Source organism: Microcaecilia unicolor, chromosome 1 (assembly GCF_901765095.1).
Source record: "Microcaecilia unicolor chromosome 1, aMicUni1.1, whole genome shotgun sequence".
NCBI classification, from domain to species: domain Eukaryota; kingdom Metazoa; phylum Chordata; class Amphibia; order Gymnophiona; family Siphonopidae; genus Microcaecilia; species Microcaecilia unicolor.
This window is the reverse complement of record NC_044031.1, coordinates 358267454-358286640: the sequence shown is the minus strand read 5'-3', so window position 1 is coordinate 358286640 and position 19187 is coordinate 358267454. Positions and strand designations below refer to the sequence as shown.

Below are 19187 nucleotides of genomic sequence, written 5' to 3'. Positions count from 1 at the left end.
GGTCTGTTCCTTTGTTTTCCCTTAAAATGTTGTGAAAAAATAATATATTTCTTTCAACACCCTTGGCAATGTCACTTAGCTGTGGTTGAATTTATTTAGGTGATGTCTTTCTTGCGTTGGAGCTCAACTGGAACCCTTCAGAGGATGACTCCCCCAGATTTATTCTCCCTAAACCTCACTTATAAAGAAAATAAATGGAGGCAAGACCCTTGAACTCCCTCTGTTCCTGTTCAGGCTCTGGTGACTATTAACCAATTCTCAATACTGTGGCCAAACTCTCTAATTGAAATAAAATAAGTTAAAGGTTTGCTCACTACAAAACCTATTTCTCACTGTTGTTTCCCTAGTCTAAAATGATCCAGCAGGCTTCAACATTCCATCTCACAGACTTCACATAAAAGCATAACTTTTCCCTTCACAGCTATCAGATCAATCTGGAGAATACAGGACACTCAGACAACAGCAGTGCTGGATTTTCTTTATTCTGAAGTCAGATTCCAAACCTTGCTTGCACTGAACTCAGAACTCTCACAAACAACACACCTTCCCCCCAGACACAGCTTAAATGGCTTCTTTCTTCAAATCACAGATTCCCCTCTCAGTCCTTCCCCTGTGTCAGAGTTAAAATCCTTACACACTTTTTCTTGACACCCTTATAGTTTCTTTCACTTAGTATAACTACCAGCAGAAATTACAGTCTCTCAGAACCTGAGTCTCAACTGTTTTCCCCTATTCTAAAAAGAGTAGGAAGCCATGTGTCCACTTAATACCTGAACCTACAGACTCTCATTCCACCTTCCATGACCTTAAATTCCCTTAGAACTTAACCATTCCATTCACTGCATGCTGGGACATACATACCTCTGTTTCACTCCAAACCAAACTAAATTTGGTTTAAAACTTCTCACAGCTTTCTATTAGTACAGCTCTCTCCCACCCAAAATACATCAGTTTTCCCCCCACATGTATTCAGCAACACAATCATGAAAAAGGCAGTCTGTTTATTGAAGTACTCACTTTTGAGCTCAAATCATCTCATTCTCAGCACCAAAGCTCACCTTCACTCACTTTCAATATTAAAGTACCCTTTTTCAATATCACATTTCACTTTAAACTCACAAAATCCATACTTTTATTCTTACTTTTACACAGACACACACTATATGTTTTTTCTCTCTCAATCCATGTTCACAGCCCTGGTCTCTCTGCTCAGGGTTGCCATATAAAAAAAAAAAATCCCACCCAAAACCCGCCCAAAAACCGCACACACCCCACCCCCGATGTCATCACCCCCGCCCCTTCCATCATCACCCCCACCCTGCCGTCATCAACCCCGCCCCTTCCGTCATCACCCCCGCCTCTGCTGTCATCAGCCCCACCCCTTCCATCATCACCCCCGCCCCCACCGTCATCGCCCCGCCCAATATGTCGACAAACCCCGCCCAAAACGCCATAAACCCCGCCTCTGTCACCATTAGCCCCACCCCCGCCAGCCGAAAAACCGCCCCAAAACCCACCCCAAAAAAACAAAACCAGCCCAAAAAACCGCAACCAATCAGCTTGTCAGAGAAAGACAGTTTTTTTTTTCTGATCTGTTTAGACTCTCCCTCCCCCATAGAAGTAAATGCAAAACTTCCTATACAGAGAATTTCAAAGTCAATTTTAACCTGACTTGTACCCAAAACAGAAAGGAACATTTTAAAGTACAATCCCCACTTAATCATGGTTTATTTCTTGAAAAATAAAACCATATTTAAGAAACATCTCACACTTTCTTCACCTAACTCAACTAACAATTCACAAACTAACTCTAAACCCTTTCCAGCCAGCAGCATACACCAAAACCCTGGCACAGCCCCCCAAGAGCCCCAGGAAAAAACATTTAATATATGTTACCATATATTACAATTGCACTCCAGCTTCAGTCTACGTCATAATGATGCTTGAGTGGCTGTGTTCTTTCCTGGCCTTATTGGAGTTCTTTTCCTGTTTTTACTTTATTTGTACACCGTTTCGATTTGTCCCAATGAGAAACAGTATATCAAATTCTAATAAATGATCAACTACCAAATGAAGGTGAGGTTTCAGTTGGACACAGATGCCGCCCATGCCACAGGAAATGCTGGATATAGGGTGCCACATAAAGCCAAGTGTCAAGGTCCAGGCCGTGCACCGCACCACACCACACCCTGACTCATCTATGGACCTTACTGGATGTAAGGGAGGGTTCCGTAGCCTTTGCAGGGGGTTCCTGGGCTGGTCTATCGGCATGGCAGGCTTCTGGCGCTACTATGTTCCTGCGGGCACTCACTTGCTCCCATCTCACGCTGACGGAAACTGGCTTCCTTAGGCATTCATGCCAGCTGTTTATTTAAAGGGCCTGCTGCAGATCTGGGATGACGCCTGCCAACATCATCACAACAGGACTATTTCTGGGGCCTGAAGCTCTTCCTATGTTGCCTGTGCAATGTCAGCCTGTCTTTCCTCACTGTGTGGCTGTCTCAGTGTTCCTGTCTCCAAGCCCCCGCCTGTCTCCAAGCCCCCGTCTCTGTGTACCTGACTCCAAGCCCCCGTCTCAGCATCCCTGTCTCCAAGCAACTGTTTCAGCATCCCCATCTCAGTGTCCCTGTCTCTAAGCCCTTGTCTCAGCATTCCTGTCTCCAAGCCCCTGTCTCAACGTTCCTGTCTCCAAGCCCTTGTCTCAGCGTTCCTGTCTCCAAGCCCCTGCTTCAGCATCCCTGTCTCAGCATTCCTGTCTCCAAGCCCTTGCCTCAGTATTGCTATCTCTAGAGTCTGTCCCAGGTCCTGGTTCTCCCGGGTCTGCCCCCAAGGGCTCTTTTAAGAGCTACTCTTCAGACAGCACCAGGAATGAAGACTCACCTTCTGCTGGTAGGGGTTCACTCAATCCCTGAGTGGGGGTTACCACCATATCCAGTGGTGGCCCTTGAGCTCACCCAACCCAGTAGTGGCACATTGCGAAGGCCATAAGCTCGAACAAGTCACCAGTCATGCAGTTAATCCAGCAGCTGGCTCTCCAACTGCAGCAACTCTCAGGTGTAGTCTAGAATTTGACACTGCATATGGATCATCTTCAGGTGCCCACAGCGCTGAAAGCCCCGGTGCCTCTCCTTTTGGCTGCCAGTGCTATCCCGTTAGCTGCATCTGGAATCTGACTTGCACTCCTCTCCAGTATGATGGGAATCTGAAGACCTGTAAGTGGTTTCTTAATCAATGCCAGATCATTTTTGAACTACAGGCAAGGGATTTCAACTCTGGCAGGACCTGAGTAGAGTATATCATCTTCCTACTGTCCAGCCAGGCCCTTGCTTAGGCATCTCCTCTCTAGGAGCAGAGCGATCCAGTACTTAAAAGTCTCAATAGATTCCACAAATGTCTCTGAAGGGTCTTTGTGGAACTGGGGACAGTCACTTGTGCAGCTGCTAAGCTCCTCAAATTGCGACAAGGGTCACAGACTTTGGGCAATTATGCCATTCAGTTTCACACTTTGGCCTCTGAATTGGAGTGGAACAACGAAAGATTGGTTGCAGTTTTCTGGCAGGTGCTAGCACCCAGATTAAACATAAACTGCAAGATGGGATCTCTCTACGATACTGGATGATCTCATTCAGTATTGTAACTGGGTTGACATCTGGTTCTGAGAGCAGGCTCAGGAACGGTAATCTTCCTGTAGAATGGTTCATCTAGTGCCAAGCTTCCAGCATGCCTCCCGCACGCCTATGAAAGTTGCCATACCTACCGACTCTGGGGAGCTGATACAAGTGGACCGATCCTCCCTCTCTGAACAGGAGAAACTGTGATGCCACTTGCAGAATTTGCATTTATATTGTGGCGAGAAGCGTAGTGCCCTAACAAGTCAGGACACTGAGGCCTAGCCCTGGTTGGTGAAAAAGTGCTAGGTCCTTCTGTCAGGAATCCCCACACACAATTCCTAGTTCCCTCTTCCTTAGAACTGGACAACAAACTCACCACCACTGAGGCCTTTATTGTTTTCGATGCACAAGGAAACTTCATCGATGAGGCCCTTGTGCGTCACTACAATATTCCTACAGAGAAGTTTCTTAAGGCCATTCCAGTCTCCTTGGTTTATGGGAATATTCAGGGACACATCAAGACCCAAACAGTTCCCCTTTGTTTAAGGATCGGGGTACTCCACAGGGAAGCCATCATCCTGTATGTTCTTCAGACATATATCAATCCGATCATCCTGGACCCCCCTGGCTACAGAAACACAACTCCAGGATTGACTGGAACAGTGGGGAGCTAACAGCCTGGAGCATGCTTTGTCAGCAACACTGCCTGGACTCAACAGGCCCTCTAGTATCCTTGGTTGTTATTGAGATGGGTTCCACCCAAGACCTTCCTCCGGCCTAAGTGGCCTATTCCGACGTGTCTCTAAGAATCAGGTGGAAATTCTTCTGCCCCACTGGGAATATGATTTTCCCATAGATCTTTTTACCAGGCAAGAAGCCATCCCATGGTAGGATGTATCTGCTCTTACAGTCAAGAACAAGAACCCGCTTCCTCTGATTTCAGAACTCTTTGATTGCCTACAAGGGGCCCATATCTTCATGAAGCTCGATTTTAGGGAAACCTATAAATCTGATACGCATTCACCAAGGCGAGGAATGGAAGATGACCTTAACACCAAGGATGGTCACTGCAAGTACTTGGTCATGCCATTTGGGCTCTCTAATGCCTTGGCCATTTTGCAAAACCTTGTCAATGACATCTTCCAAGATTTGCTACAGAACTGCGTCCTGGTTTACCCGGATGACATCTTAATTTAATTTAAGATGCTTGACAAGAACAGGTCAAGCAGGTCTTACAATGCCTGCGGGAGAAATGTCTGTATGTGAAACTGAAAAAATGCATCTTTGAACAAAAAGAACTACTGTTCTTTGGCTACATCATATCTGATTGAGGCCTGAGGATGGATCCAGCAAAGCTGTCTACAATCTGGGACTGGCCCCGACCTCAGGGGCGACGAAACTTACAACGTTTTTGAGCTTCGCCAACTACTACCACCAGTTCATCCAGAACTACACCACCATTGCTGCGTCTCTCAAGGCACTAACCTAGAAGGATGCCAGCTCCCAGGACTGGCCGGAAGCAGCGATTTCCACTTCTGACCTTCTGAAGCTTGCCTTCATGTTGGCTCTGGTGTTCCACCACCCTGACTCAGATAGGCCCTTCCTCATTGAAGTCGATGCATCCTCCTTGGGAACTGGTGCCATTCTCTCTCAATCGAATAACAAAGGCAAACTTTTACCCTTTGCTGCCTTCTCACAGAAATTCTAAATGCAGAGAAGAACTATACTATCAGAGACTGGGAACTGCTAGCCATCAAGTTGGCCATGGAGGAGTGGCGGCATCTGCTGGAAGGTGCTATGTTCATTGACACCATAGCTCACAAGAACCTCCTGTATTTACAAGAGGAAAGGGGTAGTTAGGACACTGACCCCACTAGGTCCTACTATGCCCTCATTCCAGACTCAAATCAACTAGTTTGTCATGGGGCCCTCAATGGCAGAAGCTTGAAGTGAGAGTCCCGTGCTGGGGGAAGGCAGAGAAGTGCCTCCCCCATTGGACCATGAAACATCTTTCTCCCCCTGCCATGTCCAACTGCAAAAGTAGAGGCACAGAGTGCACCAAGCACTGGAGATGGAGGTGTGTCAATAGCACGAGGTGGGGTCGGAGCCCCGGTTGGAGAGCAGCTGATACAAGGGTCTTGTGGTGGTCATTTGGAGGCTCGTGCAGTGGTAACTTTGGAATTCATTTGGAGTGCTCTGCAAACTGTGAACTATACCCTAATGAAGACATCAACAGAGATAATAACTTTGGTTGGAAAATTTGATTCCTTAAGTAAGACAGTGGAAACTTTAAAAACTGATTTTTTTTGTTCAAGTTGAACAAATTCGTTCAGAGATTAAAAGTCTGCAAGAATCTAAGAAGTTAGTCGTTGTGGACAGGTTGGCTGTTCATAAGCAGATTGCATTTTTGGAAAATTATAAGAGACTTAATTTACGTATTTTGAATTTTCCAAAAGCTCTGGTCACTCCTCTCTTGCATATCTTCAAGAAATCTTTGAGATATTGAGGTTTCTTTTGATGTTTTACTTCCAGTAAACAAGATTTATTATCTTCAGGATTCTTTAAAAAATGTCCAAGGTGAAGTTGTAGGTTCAGAGCCTGAACCACCAATGGATTTTAAAAATATTTCTGCTAATTAGAAGAGTTCATCAATGAATTCACAGAACGGACCACAATATTACTGTCTATGGTTTTTGAACAGGATGTTAATGCTATAATGAAGCAATATTTTAGACACTCTTAAGATCTTTTTTATAGTCAGAAGAATTTATCTGGACATTGCTAAAGTTACCCAAGAGAGAAAAGGAAAGCTTTCCTCTCAATGAGACAAGAGGTCAAGGATTTGGGGGGTACCTTTCTGCTAGCTTTCCCCGGGAAATGTAGAATCAGATATGCTCAATTTTTTATTCTGTTTCTGTTCTTGCCGCCACTGTGGTGGCGGTGGCAGGAGGGTAGTGTGTGGGAATGGGGAGAACAGTGGGCATCCGGGCAGAGCCTCTGGGCCCTCAGGCACTGCCTGGTTGCCCGAACGGTCAGTCCGCCCCTGGGTACAGCCTTGGTAACTGATAATCATAAGGAGAAATAAATTCAACAATGCCTGAAGGGAAATATATGCACAAATTATTGAATATCCCACAAGCCAACTAAATTCAATGTCTCAGTTAAACATATAAATATGTGTATACTGTGCTCATATCGAAATGGAATGACCACAGACTTCAATGATCTTTATGTCTCCACATTCTTTTTTAATCATTGCACACCAGAGTGTCCACCACATTATCAATTTACAAAGAAAATGCTTAACAACCCCCAGATTCTATAAACGTTGAATAAAGTTGCACACGCAAATCAGTGCACATAGCCAATTTGTGTGCTCAACCTAATTGCTGCTAACAACCAATTATTGGCATTGAATTGGCCTTAATTAGGATTTATGTGCAGGTCTATAACAATCCATGCGTAAATCCTAACGCATGTAAATTTGAGGGTGTGTGGCTAAAGGGCATTTTGGGGGCATTCCGGGAGCATTCCAAAATTTTACATGTGTAAATATATAATTCAGCCAAACCCTTTATAGAATAGCGTGTAAAATTTTTGGTTTTAATGCCACTTATAGAATTTACCCCAAATTATATTCAAAATAAATTGCATATGAATATTTCTGAATTCTAATAAACTGTTATCCATATATCATCTTACTTCACTTTCAGGGTCCTGACATGGACCGTGTTTTGCATAAGCTGCCTCAGGAAACCCCATCTTAACAATGTTACAAGCCTTGTCTGAGCCACTTCCTGCAGTCAAAAAATATATAAAGCAGTGACCAAAGAAGTAAAACTAGTTTATACATTTCAGATAGCAACATGTCTACTGCACTAACAAGACAGCAATATGAACTATGAGACAATATTCCTCTCATAGCTCTTCTGACATACAGAGGAATGCCGACATGCTCCGGTCACGCCCCTCCCCCCCTTTTAAAAACATGGGATTACGTTGGCCGTAGGACAGCTATTGGAGGAAAGGGAAAAGCCCAAATTCAAATTAGCTATTATTGGTCAGAAAACATTTCTAAAGAAGTCACATACCTCACGTACATAGCATTTTCTCCAATTGCATCGGTGTCTGCCATCTTTGCGCTTATTCCACCCATGAGTAATGCCACATTTTTATAATGCTTCCAGGCTCAAAGCGACAAGAAATCTTAGCTCCACCCCGCAACGTCATCACGTCTTATTACATTGCTGCTACCCAATCAATTTCTAGATTTAAGCCTCCAGGGGTCATGGTTCCTAACGTACAAATATACCATTGCTCTTTGTAGCTGAGCAAGCAGTCAACATCACCACCCTCTCTCCACAACTAGATATAATCAATGACACGCCATTTTATGCCTGACCAATCATGTTGCTTAGCTAGCCAATGGCTTACAATGGGAGCTGTTACAGTAGCCGTGTGAATTCTTGATTTGTGTTCATTTAATTGTTTTTTCACTGGTTTCATGGATTTGCCCACATATAGTAATTGGCAAGGGCAACATATCATATAAATCACATTGCAATTGGTATTGTGTCATGCGGTAAAATGCCGCATATTACCAGGTACCTGCCAGTCAATACCTTGAATAGTCAGTTTACACCATTGGTACTTACCACATTGGCCATGGCTAATGAGATCTTCCTGATTATGTAAACCTACTCCTTGATTATGTACAACCTACTTCTTGATACACTGTCTTCATTTGGATTTCAGGGCTCTGTTCTTTCCTGGTTCTCCTCCTACTTCTCACTTTGCACCTTTAGTGTACACTGGTGGATCCTCTTCCACTTCTATCCCTCTACCAATCGGTGTACCTCAGGGTTCTGTTCTTGGTCCTCTCCTGTTCTCCATCTATACCTGTTCCTTTGGCTCTCTGATATCATCCCATGGCTTCCAATACCATCTCTATGCTGATGACTCCCAAATCTACCTCTCTACCCCTGAAATCTCAACCACCATCCAGACCAATGTCTCAGCCTGCTTGTCTAATATTGCTGCCTGGATGTCTCAGCGTCACCTGAAGCTCAAATGGCCAAAACCGAGCTTCTCGGTGGTTGGGAGGCAGGGATAGTGCTGGGCAGACTTATACGGTCTGTGCCAGAGCCGGTGGTGAGAGGCGGGGCTGGTGGTTGGGAGGCGGGGATAGTGCTGGGCAGACTTATACGGTCTGTGCCAGAGCCGGTGGTGGGAGGCAGGGATAGTGCTGGGCAGACTTATACGGTCTGTGCCAGAGCCGGTGGTGGGAGGCGGGGCTGGTGGTTGGGAGGCGGGGATAGTGCTGGGCAGACTTATACGGTCTGTGCCCTGAAGAGCACAGGTACAAATCAAAGTAGGGTATACACAAAAAGTAGCACATATGAGTTATCTTGTTGGGCAGACTGGATGGACCATGCAGGTCTTTTTCTGCCGTCATCTACTATGTTACTATGTTACCTCCCCTCTCCCCCCTTTCTCTATTTTGGTGGATGGCACTTCCATTCTCCCTGTCTCATCTGCTTGTAACCTTGGGGTCATCTTTGACTCCTCTCTCTCCTTCTCTGCTCACATTCAGCAGATTGCCAAAACCTGTCATTTCTTTCTCTATAACATTAGCAAAATCAGTCCCTTCATCTCTGAGCACTCCACCAGAACCCTTATCCACACTCTTATCACCTCTCATCTTGATTATTGTAACCTACTTTTCGCCGGTCTCCCTCTTAGCCATCTCTCTCCTCTTCAATCAATCCAAAACTCTGCTGCACGACTCATCTTCCACCAACATCGCTATGCCCACATTAGCCCTCTCCTTAAGTCACTTCACTGGCTCCCTATCCGTTTCCATATTCAATTCAAACTTCTCCTACTGACCTATAAGTGCATTCACTCTGCCGCTCCCCAGTACCTCTCCACTCTTGTCTCTCCCTACGTCCCTCCTCGAGTACTCCGTTCTGTAGATAAATCTCTTTTATCTGTCCCTTTCTCCTCTACTGCTAATTCAAGACTCCGTTCCTTTTATCTCGCTGCACCTCACGCCTGGAATAGACTTCCCGAGCATGTACGTCTAGCTGTCTTTAGCTGTTTTCAAGTCCAAACTCAAAACTCACCTCTTTACCACTGCATTTGACTCCTAACTCACTTACCCTGTCCTTTATCCTCACCTCTTCATTCCCTTACCCTTAATTGTTCTGTCTGTTTACCTGTCTTATCTAGATTGTAAGCTCTTTGAGCAGGGACTGTCTTTTGTGTATGGTGTACAGCGCTGCGTATGCCTTGTAGCGCTATAGAAATGATAAGTACTAGTAGTAAATATTCTACTCATTTATAAGATAACATTTCACCAATGGATTTACCCCTGCAATAAGCAATTAACAGTCTCTCCTGCAACGAGGAGTGCACCTGTAAAACAGTCCAGTATTTATGAATTAAAGATGTCACTCTAGAGTTTCCTGCCATGTATGGGAGTACTGCTACTGTTCTATTTTCTATTTCCCTATTCGAATATTGTAAAAGCAATTCTCATTGGGCATATTTTGCCTTCAAATAAGCTTTCTTAATTGCTTTGGCAGGGTAACCCCTATGCAAAAATCTTTCCCATAATTTTCTATCTTCAAAATCTTGATCCCATGAACAAATCTGTTTAATACTTAGAAACTGACTTATAGGAAGACTAATTTTTAGCCTATGTGGGTGAAAACTTTGAAAATGTAATAGGCTATTTCTAACTATCGCCTTACAAAACACTGTAGTGATTAATTGGCCACGGTCAATACCTTACAATACATTACCTTAGTATCCAAGAATTCAATTTCTTTTGTGTTCCATGTCAAAGTAAACTGTAACGCCTTGGAATTTGCATTTAGCCATGTAAAAAATGCCTGTAATTGTTCCAAGGAACCTTCCCATAGGATAAATATATCATCTAGGAATCTCTTCCATAATGAAATATAAGTAAACCAGGGGGAGGGGTAGATAACTCTTTGCTCAAATTCATTATAAAAACGTAGCATTACGCATGGGTGGAATACATAAGCACAAAGATGGCAGACACCAATGCAATTGGAGAAAATGCTATGTACTTGAGGTATGTGACTTGTGTAGAAATGTTTTCTGACCAATAATAGCAATTATAGCAGGCTGATTGTATGTTTTATTCTTTAGTTGAATATCGGACCACACCCTGAGGCAGCGAATTGCGAAACATGCCGCATGTAGGTGGAGGCGTCCGTGTTCTGCATTTGTAGCATTTGTATCCCACATTTTCCCACCAATTTGCAGGCTCAATGTGGCTTACATTTGCCATAATGGCGGTTGTCATTTCTAGGTATCAGAATCGCAAATGATAAGGTGCATACATTCATGGTAACATAATTGGAACATACATGGAACATAACATATATGGGACAGATCATGGTATATATATATATATACCGTGTGAATACATACATGGTAAAGAAGAGTACATTATGGTATTGCATGAAGGTTCCTGAGTAATAAATTGGATTGTACAAGTCTTAGGAATGCCCAAGTCCTGCCTCGACCATGCTTCCGGTACACCCCCTTGAAATTTGGACATCCTTGCGAGGGACTTCTGATAAGACATCCAAAATCGGGTTTTGATTATACAGATTTGGATGTCTCTGAGAGATGGACGTCCAAGTGCCAATTTATGTCACTTTTTGGACATCCATCTGTTTCGAAAATACGCCTGATAGTGAATTAACTTTATATATAATAGCATTGTATTTTGATGTTGACTTTTTCTTACAGTAATAACAGGGAATAGCTAATTTGAATTTGAGCTTTTCCCTTTCCTCCAATAGCTGTCCTATGGCCAACGTAATGCCATGCTTTTAAAAGGGGGGGAGGGGCGTGACCGGAGCATGTCGGCATTGTTCTGTATGTCAGAAGAGCTATGAGAGGGATATTGTCTCATAGTTCATATTGCTGTCTTGTTAGTGCAGTAGACATGTTGCTATCTGAAATGTATAAACTAGTTTTACTTCTTTGGTCACTGCTTTATATATTTTTTGACTGCAGGAAGTGGCTCAGACAAGGCTTGTAACATTGTTAAGATGGGGTTTCCTGAGGCAGCTTATGCAAAACACGGTCCATGTCAGGACCCTGAAAGTGAAGTAAGATGATATATGGATAACAGTTTATTAGAATTGAGAAATATTCATATGCAATTTATTTTAGCATAATTTGGGGTAAATTCTATAAGTGGCATTAAAACCAAACATTTTACACGCTATTCTATAAAGGGTTTGGCTGAATTATATATTTACACATGTTCCCCAAAATGCCCTTTAGCCACACACACCCAAATTTACATGCGTTAGGATTTACACATGGATTGTTATAGACCTGCACATAAATCCTAATTAAGGCCAATTAAATGTCAATAATTGGTTGTTAGCAGCAATTAGGTTGAGCACACAAATTGGCTATGTGCACTGATTTGCGTGTGCAACTTTATTCAACGTTTATAGAATCTGGGGGTTGTTAAGCATTTTCTTTGTAAACTGATAATGTGGTGTACACTCTGGTGTGCAATGATTAAACAAAGAATGTGGAGACATAAAGATCATTTAAGTCTGTGGTCATTCCACAGACCTGCCTCTCCTCTCCTCTCCCCCTGTTCTCTATTTCGGTAGATAACACTCTCATCCTCCCTGTCCCGTCTGCGCGCAACCTTGGAGTCATCTTTGACTCTGCTCTCTCCTTCTCTGCTCATGTTCAGCAGATTGCCAAAACCTGTCATTTCTTTCTCTATAATATTAACAAAATTCTCCCTTTCCTCTCCGAAGATGCTACCAAAACCCTTACCCTCACCCTTACCACCTCTCGCCTAGACTACTGCAATTTGCTTCTCGCTGGTCTCCCGCTCAGCCATCTATCTCCTCTTCAATCTGTCCAAAACTCTGCTGCGCATCTTATATTCCACCAGAGTCGATATACTCACGTTAGCCCTCTCCTCAAGTCGCTTCACTGGCTCCCTATCCGCTTCCGCATACGGTTCAAACTTCTCCTTTTGACCTACAAGTGCATCCACTCCACAGCTCCTCAGTACCTTTCCGCTCTCATCTCTCCCTACACTCCTCCCCGTGAACTTCGTTCGCTGGGTAAATATCTCCTGTCATCCCCCTTCTCCCCCACTGCTAACTCCCGGCTCCGTTCCTTCTATCTCGCTGCTCCCTATGCCTGGAATAGACTCCCTGAGCCAGTACGTCAGGCTCAGTCTCTGGCTGTCTTCAAGTCTAGGCTTAAAGCCCACCTCTTTGCTACTGCTTTCGACTCCTAACCATGACTCTCTTACTCAACACCCTCACTTATCACCCCTACCACTGCAATTTCCCCACCCCTAGCTGTCTGTTAGTCTGTCCAATTTAGATTGTAAGCTCTGTTGAGCAGGGACTGTCTTTTCATGTTAATTTGTACAGCGCTGCGTAAATCTAGTAGCGCTATAGAAATGTTTAATAGTAGTAGTAGTAGTAGTAGTCATTCCATTTCGATATGAGCACAGTATACACATATTTATATGTTTAACTGAGACATTGAATTTAGTTGGCTTGTGGGATATTCAATCATTTGTGCATATATTTCCCTTCAGGCACTGTTGAATTTATTTCTCCTTATGATTATCAGTTACCAAGGCTGTACCCAGGGGTGGACTGACCGTTCGGGCAACCGGGCAGTGCCTGAGGGCCCAGAGGCTCTGCCCGCATGCCCACCGTTCTCCCCATTCCCACACACTACCCTCCTGCCACAGCCACCACTGCTGCTAATGCTGTTACAGCAGTGGCGGCAAAAACAGAAATAAAGATTGCAGAGCAGCACTGTTCCTCTTGTTCTCGGCTGCTGGTCCCGCCTTCCTCTAACAAAATCCTGTTCTGGGGCAGAGCCAGTCAGCTCCAAGTGGGAAGGGAATGGTGCAGCCCCGCAATCTTTTTTTTTCCTATTTTTGCCGCCACTGCTGAAACAGCAGCAGGACAGCAGCAGTGGTGGCCGCGGCAGGGGGGTATTGGGTGGGAGTGGGGATAACCTGGTCCTGGTGTGCCAATGGTAGTGGGGGTGTTGGGTGGGGCTGAAAAAAAGACTGCAACACTGGATGGAGGGGGAAGGGTGTGATTGTAAGTGAGGGTAGGGTGGAAGAGTGGGGATATGGGGATTAGGTGAGGTGATAGTGGGGACATATAAATTAAGCAGGGATAAGGAGGACTCCAGGTACAGGGTGTCTGGGTGATGAGGAAGGACAGATAATGGATGGAGAATGGAGTGGGGAGGGGGGACAGATGGGACAGATGCTGGATGTGAAGGATACAGAGGACAGAAGTCAGATGGAAAGAGGGAGAGGAGGGACAGACACAGGATGAGGGAGAGAGAAGGGACATATGCCAGATGGAAATAAAGAGAGGAGGAACAAACACTGGATGAATGGGAGAGAGGGGATAGAAGCTGGATGGAAGGGGATGGATGGAGCATGGAGTGGGGAGGGGAGGGGGGACAGATGCTGGATGTTAAGGAGACAGGGGACAGAAGTCAGATGGAAAGAGGGAGAGGAGGGACAGACACAGGATGAGGGAGAGAGAAGGGACATATGCCAGATGGAAATAAAGAGAGGAGGAACAAACACTGGATGAAGGGGAGAGAGGGGATAGAAGCTGGATGAAAGGGGGAGAGAGTATATAGATGTTGGATGGAACTGGGGAGAGAGAGGGGCCTAAGTGGATGGAACTGAGGAGAGAGAGGGGCCAGATGCTGGATGGAGGAGGGAGAAAAAGAGGAGAGACTCTGGACGGAAGTGAGGAGAGAGAAGGGTCAGATGCTGGATGGAAAGGGGGAGAGAGGGGGCAGACACTGGCTAGAAAGGGGGAGAGAGGGGGGCAGATGCTGGATGGAAAAGGGGAGAGAGAGAGAGGGATAGACGCTGGTGAGAGTTAAGAAGAAATTGAGGAAAGAAGAAACAAGAGACTGGGACCAACACAATTAGAAAAAAGTAAACGGCCACACAACAAAGGTAGGAAAAATGAATTTTATTTTTAGTTTAGTATAAAGTAGTGTGGTAGCTGTGTTAATAAAGAAATGGAAATAAGATTATGTCTTTATTGGAGTAATTTTAATACATTTTTGACTAATATTTGGAGACTCAACCCTCCTTTCTCATGTCAGAACAGAATACCTTAATAGCAGTATACTGTGCTGACCTGACCTGAGGAAAGAGGTTTTGGCCTCTGAAAGCTAACTGGAAAATATATTTGATCCAATAAATTGGTATCATCATATTTTCCATTTTTTTAATGTGTATTTGTTAACCTATAGTATAGTGTATAGTATAGTGATTGAAAAATGTCAATTTTTGAAATTTGCATCTGCAGGTGGGGGAGTAGCGGCAGTGCAGCGGGTAGGAAAGAACTGGGATGGTGGGGGCGTCAGCTGCGGCAGTAGGAGGTCATCGGGCAGTGTACAGGCTGGGGGCCCAGACCACTCTCAGTCCGCCCCTGGCTGTACCAAAGGAGTGAGCTCTGTGGGTGCTTGAGCACCCCCAATATTGAGCAAACTCCTTGACTGTGTCCAGGATGGTTTCCGCCCTTCCCACAGTACCAAAACTGTGCTGGTCTACCTACTGGCCAAATTCAAGAATGAAATAGCCTTAGGAAATAGCATACTCCTACTTCAATTCGACATGTCGAGTGCATTCGATATGGTCAACCACAGCATACTTCTTCAACTTTTAGATCACTTTGGAATTCGTGGAAACGTACTTGACTGGTTTAAGGGCTTTCTGACCACCAGGTCATACCAAGTTAAATCTAATACAAATATATCATCATCATGGAAATCAGACTGTGGAGTTCCCCAAGGTTCACCTCTATCACCAATACTCTTCAACATTTTAATGATCCCATTGGCCAAGTCCCTATCGAATAATGGTCTCCATCCATTCATCTATGCTGATGATGTTACAATCTATATCCCTTTTAAACATGATTTATCAGAAATCTTCAACGATATCAAAAATGGATTGAACATCATGCACTCTTGGGCCAACATTTCAATTGAAGCTGAACACCGATAAAACGCATTGCCTTATCCTTTCATCCCAGTACAATAATTATAAACCCACAACTTTATTCACTCCAGAGCATTCCCTTCCCATCTCTAATAGTCTCAAAATACTAGGTGTCATTATTGATAGAAATCTTACACTTGAGTCCCAAGTCAACTCCACCGTAAAGAAAATGTTTCATTCAATGTGGAAACTCAAGCGTTTAAAACCTTTCTTCCCAAGAGATGTTTTTCGCAATCTAATTCAATCAATGGTATTAAGCCACGTTGATTACTGCAATGGAATCTATGCAGGATGTAAGGAACAACTCACAAGGAAACTCCAAACGGCACAAAACACAGCAGCCAGATTGATATTTGGTAAGACACGATTCCAAAGTGCCTCACCACTCCGTGAACAATTGCACAGGCTTCCTATCAAAGAACGCATCTCTTTCAAAATCTGCAGCTTGGTCCATAAGATTATCTATGGAGTAGTCCCAGATTACATGATTGATCTAATCAATCTCCCATTTAGAAATAGTACCAGTTCATCATGGTCTTACCTGAATCTTCATTACCCAAATCGCAAAGGACTAAAATACAAGACAACCCATGCATCCAACTTCTCTTACATAGGCACGCGCCTGTGGAACGCATTGGCACAAGTGGTGAAAACAACTTATGATTACCTAAAATTCAGAAAGTCATTAAAGACTCACCTATTCAGAAGGGCATATCCGAATGACCCAACTTAAATGTCTCAACCCTGCAACACTTCACTATTAAAGATCATATTGGACATTAATAACTCTTTTACCTCAACTCAACTTGATTGAATCTGATCTTCCCTATCCAAATTCAACATATCTTCCCTATCCCAATACAACATTTTGTACCTATCCCTTACCGGATTTGGCGAATGCCTTCACGGTATTATGTAAGCCACATTGAGCCTGCAAATATGTGGGAAAATGTGGGATACAAATGTAACAAATAATAATAATAATCAACTTCCATTGGGTTTAGCAGCCCCAATCATTTTGAAAACATGGCTCTTATGGGCTGTATAAAAGAATCAGCAGGAAATCTGTCATTTTGGGCTTTTTGTTCTATGGAAATGGTCATTCTATCACAGATCTTTATGTAAAAAAAAAAAAAAGAAGAAGAAGAAATAATAACAGTTGCCTCAAATGAGCTGTGGCTTCAGGCCATTTGTCAACCCATGCATATATGTAGTTATATATAATTTAATTTAGGCACATATTTATTACTTTAAGACAAATGAATGAATTTGTGTATAAACTAAAAAAAAATTTCCATTTCATACACTTTTACCTGTCACTTTCAATATTTTACTGCAGATTTGGTTCCCTCCTTTCTATATCGAGCTTTATCTCCTACATTCTTTCAACTTTTACTCTCTTCTTGATTTCAAACTTGTTCTCTCACAATTTCTGCTCCTTGGAACATCTTTCATGGCACACTTACTAATACAATTAATACTAATTGTTAAAAGAGGTATATGAAATCCATACATCAAATCAAATGTGTTCCTTCTCTCCATAAGTCCCTTTAGAAAACATTTCAACTTTCATCCCTTTCTCACTATCTTTTAATCACTGTTACTTATTCTGATCCTCATATAATGGAAATGATTCTTGTATATAATAAAATATGATAGTAACCTAGGGGAAAATATTTTCAGTCACTATAGAAACTAAGAAGCATAGTTTTAGTTTTGTTTGTTCAAATTTAAATAAATTTAACTTTGATTTTAAATATCTGATGTCGCACTAATCTATATCTTGCTTTCTTTCTTGTTTGAAGATTTTTCTACATAAGAAGTGACCTAATAGAATAAAATTAAAGTATATGTAAACATTCTTGAAGGGATACTTTGAATACATATATCATATATACCCCCCCTGTTTACCAAGCTGCACGCTAATGCCAACACAGCCCATTCACTTTGAATGGGCTATATCGCCATTCCCATGCGGCTTAGTAAACAGGAAGGATAATTAAGATTTTTTTCTCATAAACCCAGCATGGTCAAAACCCTTCAATATACTGATTCTTTAGTTTCAAAATGAAAAATAAATAAAATAACAATACTACTACTATTACTTATCATTTCTATAGTGCTACTAGACGTACGCTATTCTATAAAGGGTGTGCGTCCTTTATAGAATATTTGTGTTTCCATTAACAACTGCTCTTTCTTACCCCAAACAATTAGACGAATTTCTACTTAGTAGAGAAGAAGTTAAGGTGGTGGTATAGTCCCATATGTACACTGTTTAACAGTTTTTGAGTGAAGAATTCAGGGCACGTGCTTCATGGGTAAAAGTTATAAAATATACAATTATTTCCTCTAGATTATTTAAGTAATCTTACATCTTGATCTGATTTCTTATTATTGAGGTCAATAATATGTTGAAACTTATTAGTTTATTATATGTTTGATTAAGTGTGATTTCCAACTTGTGTATTATCATTCATAAACGTGAAATTATGTTTGTTAAAAAGTTAATAAAAATGATTATGATATAACAACTGCTTTTTCTTACCTCCACCGTATGTTTGACATAAGTAGGGAAACCTCCAGACATTTCCCAAACCCACTGCAAATCCAATGCAAGTTAAAAGATATTGGAATTTATTATCCCATGTTGGTCTGTCATTTTCTTTGTGGATTCCAGAAGGCAGATCCACTGATACACCATTATGTGCTTCCTTCAACATCTTCAGAACCCAGTGGATTCCTAACTCTCTGATACTCACCTACTGTTGAAAATGAATGTTTTTCCTGGGGTTATCATATACCTAGACAGAGACCATTGTGAAATTAATAACATGAGGGCGGAGTTTCCCATTGCTAGTACCAAAGTAGCCAATGTACGTATGAGTATTAAGCTAGAACACTTTTAAAAAGAAAAACAAAGAAAGGATAGGAGGAATGAGGAAATGGTGATCATTCTCATTTTTTGTGTTTTTTTATTGGGTCATTTTTTTGTAAAACAGCATAGTTGTGTTGTTAATTAGTAACTGCTAAATGCATTAAGTGTCAGTAAACCAGAAAGTTCACAGAGTCATGCCCATCCAACTTCTACTGTCTGTAGTTTTCATGGGTAGCAATAGAAGCCTCCCCAGCCCCAACCACAACATTTCCATCAGCCTCCTGCAGCCACCTCTGCTGCTGCTGTTGTTGCTTCCCAGAACCAGAAGCAAAAGGAAAAAAAAGTGCACAGCCACTTTCTCCATGTGTGCCACTATAGGCTCTCATGTTTCAAAGGAAGCCAGCAGCAATATACTTAAAGGAAGTGGGCCCATGGCTCTATTCTTTTCCTTTTTTTGTTGCAATTGCTGCAGCAGCAGGGGTGTTGGGAGATTCCAAGAGATGCTGCATTGTGGAGAAGGGAAAGAAACAGGATATGATGACTTGAGATACGAGTGGATATAGGAGAGGGAGTGGTGTGACAGAAGGGGGATACTGGGGGCAAGAGA

General features: G+C 42.8%; 1 protein-coding gene across 1 annotated transcript in view; it reads right to left on the bottom strand.

Annotated features, from left to right (window-relative positions):
• Positions 1-18626, bottom strand: part of LOC115474290 (sodium-dependent neutral amino acid transporter B(0)AT3-like) — a 157551-nt gene extending 138925 nt beyond the window's left edge. The window contains exon 1 of the mRNA XM_030209699.1: positions 18251-18626. Within this exon, the coding sequence (XP_030065559.1) occupies positions 18251-18425 (175 nt within the window). The 5' untranslated portion in view covers positions 18426-18626. The remainder of the gene's footprint in view (positions 1-18250) is intronic.
• Between the last annotated feature and the right edge of the window lie 561 nt (positions 18627-19187).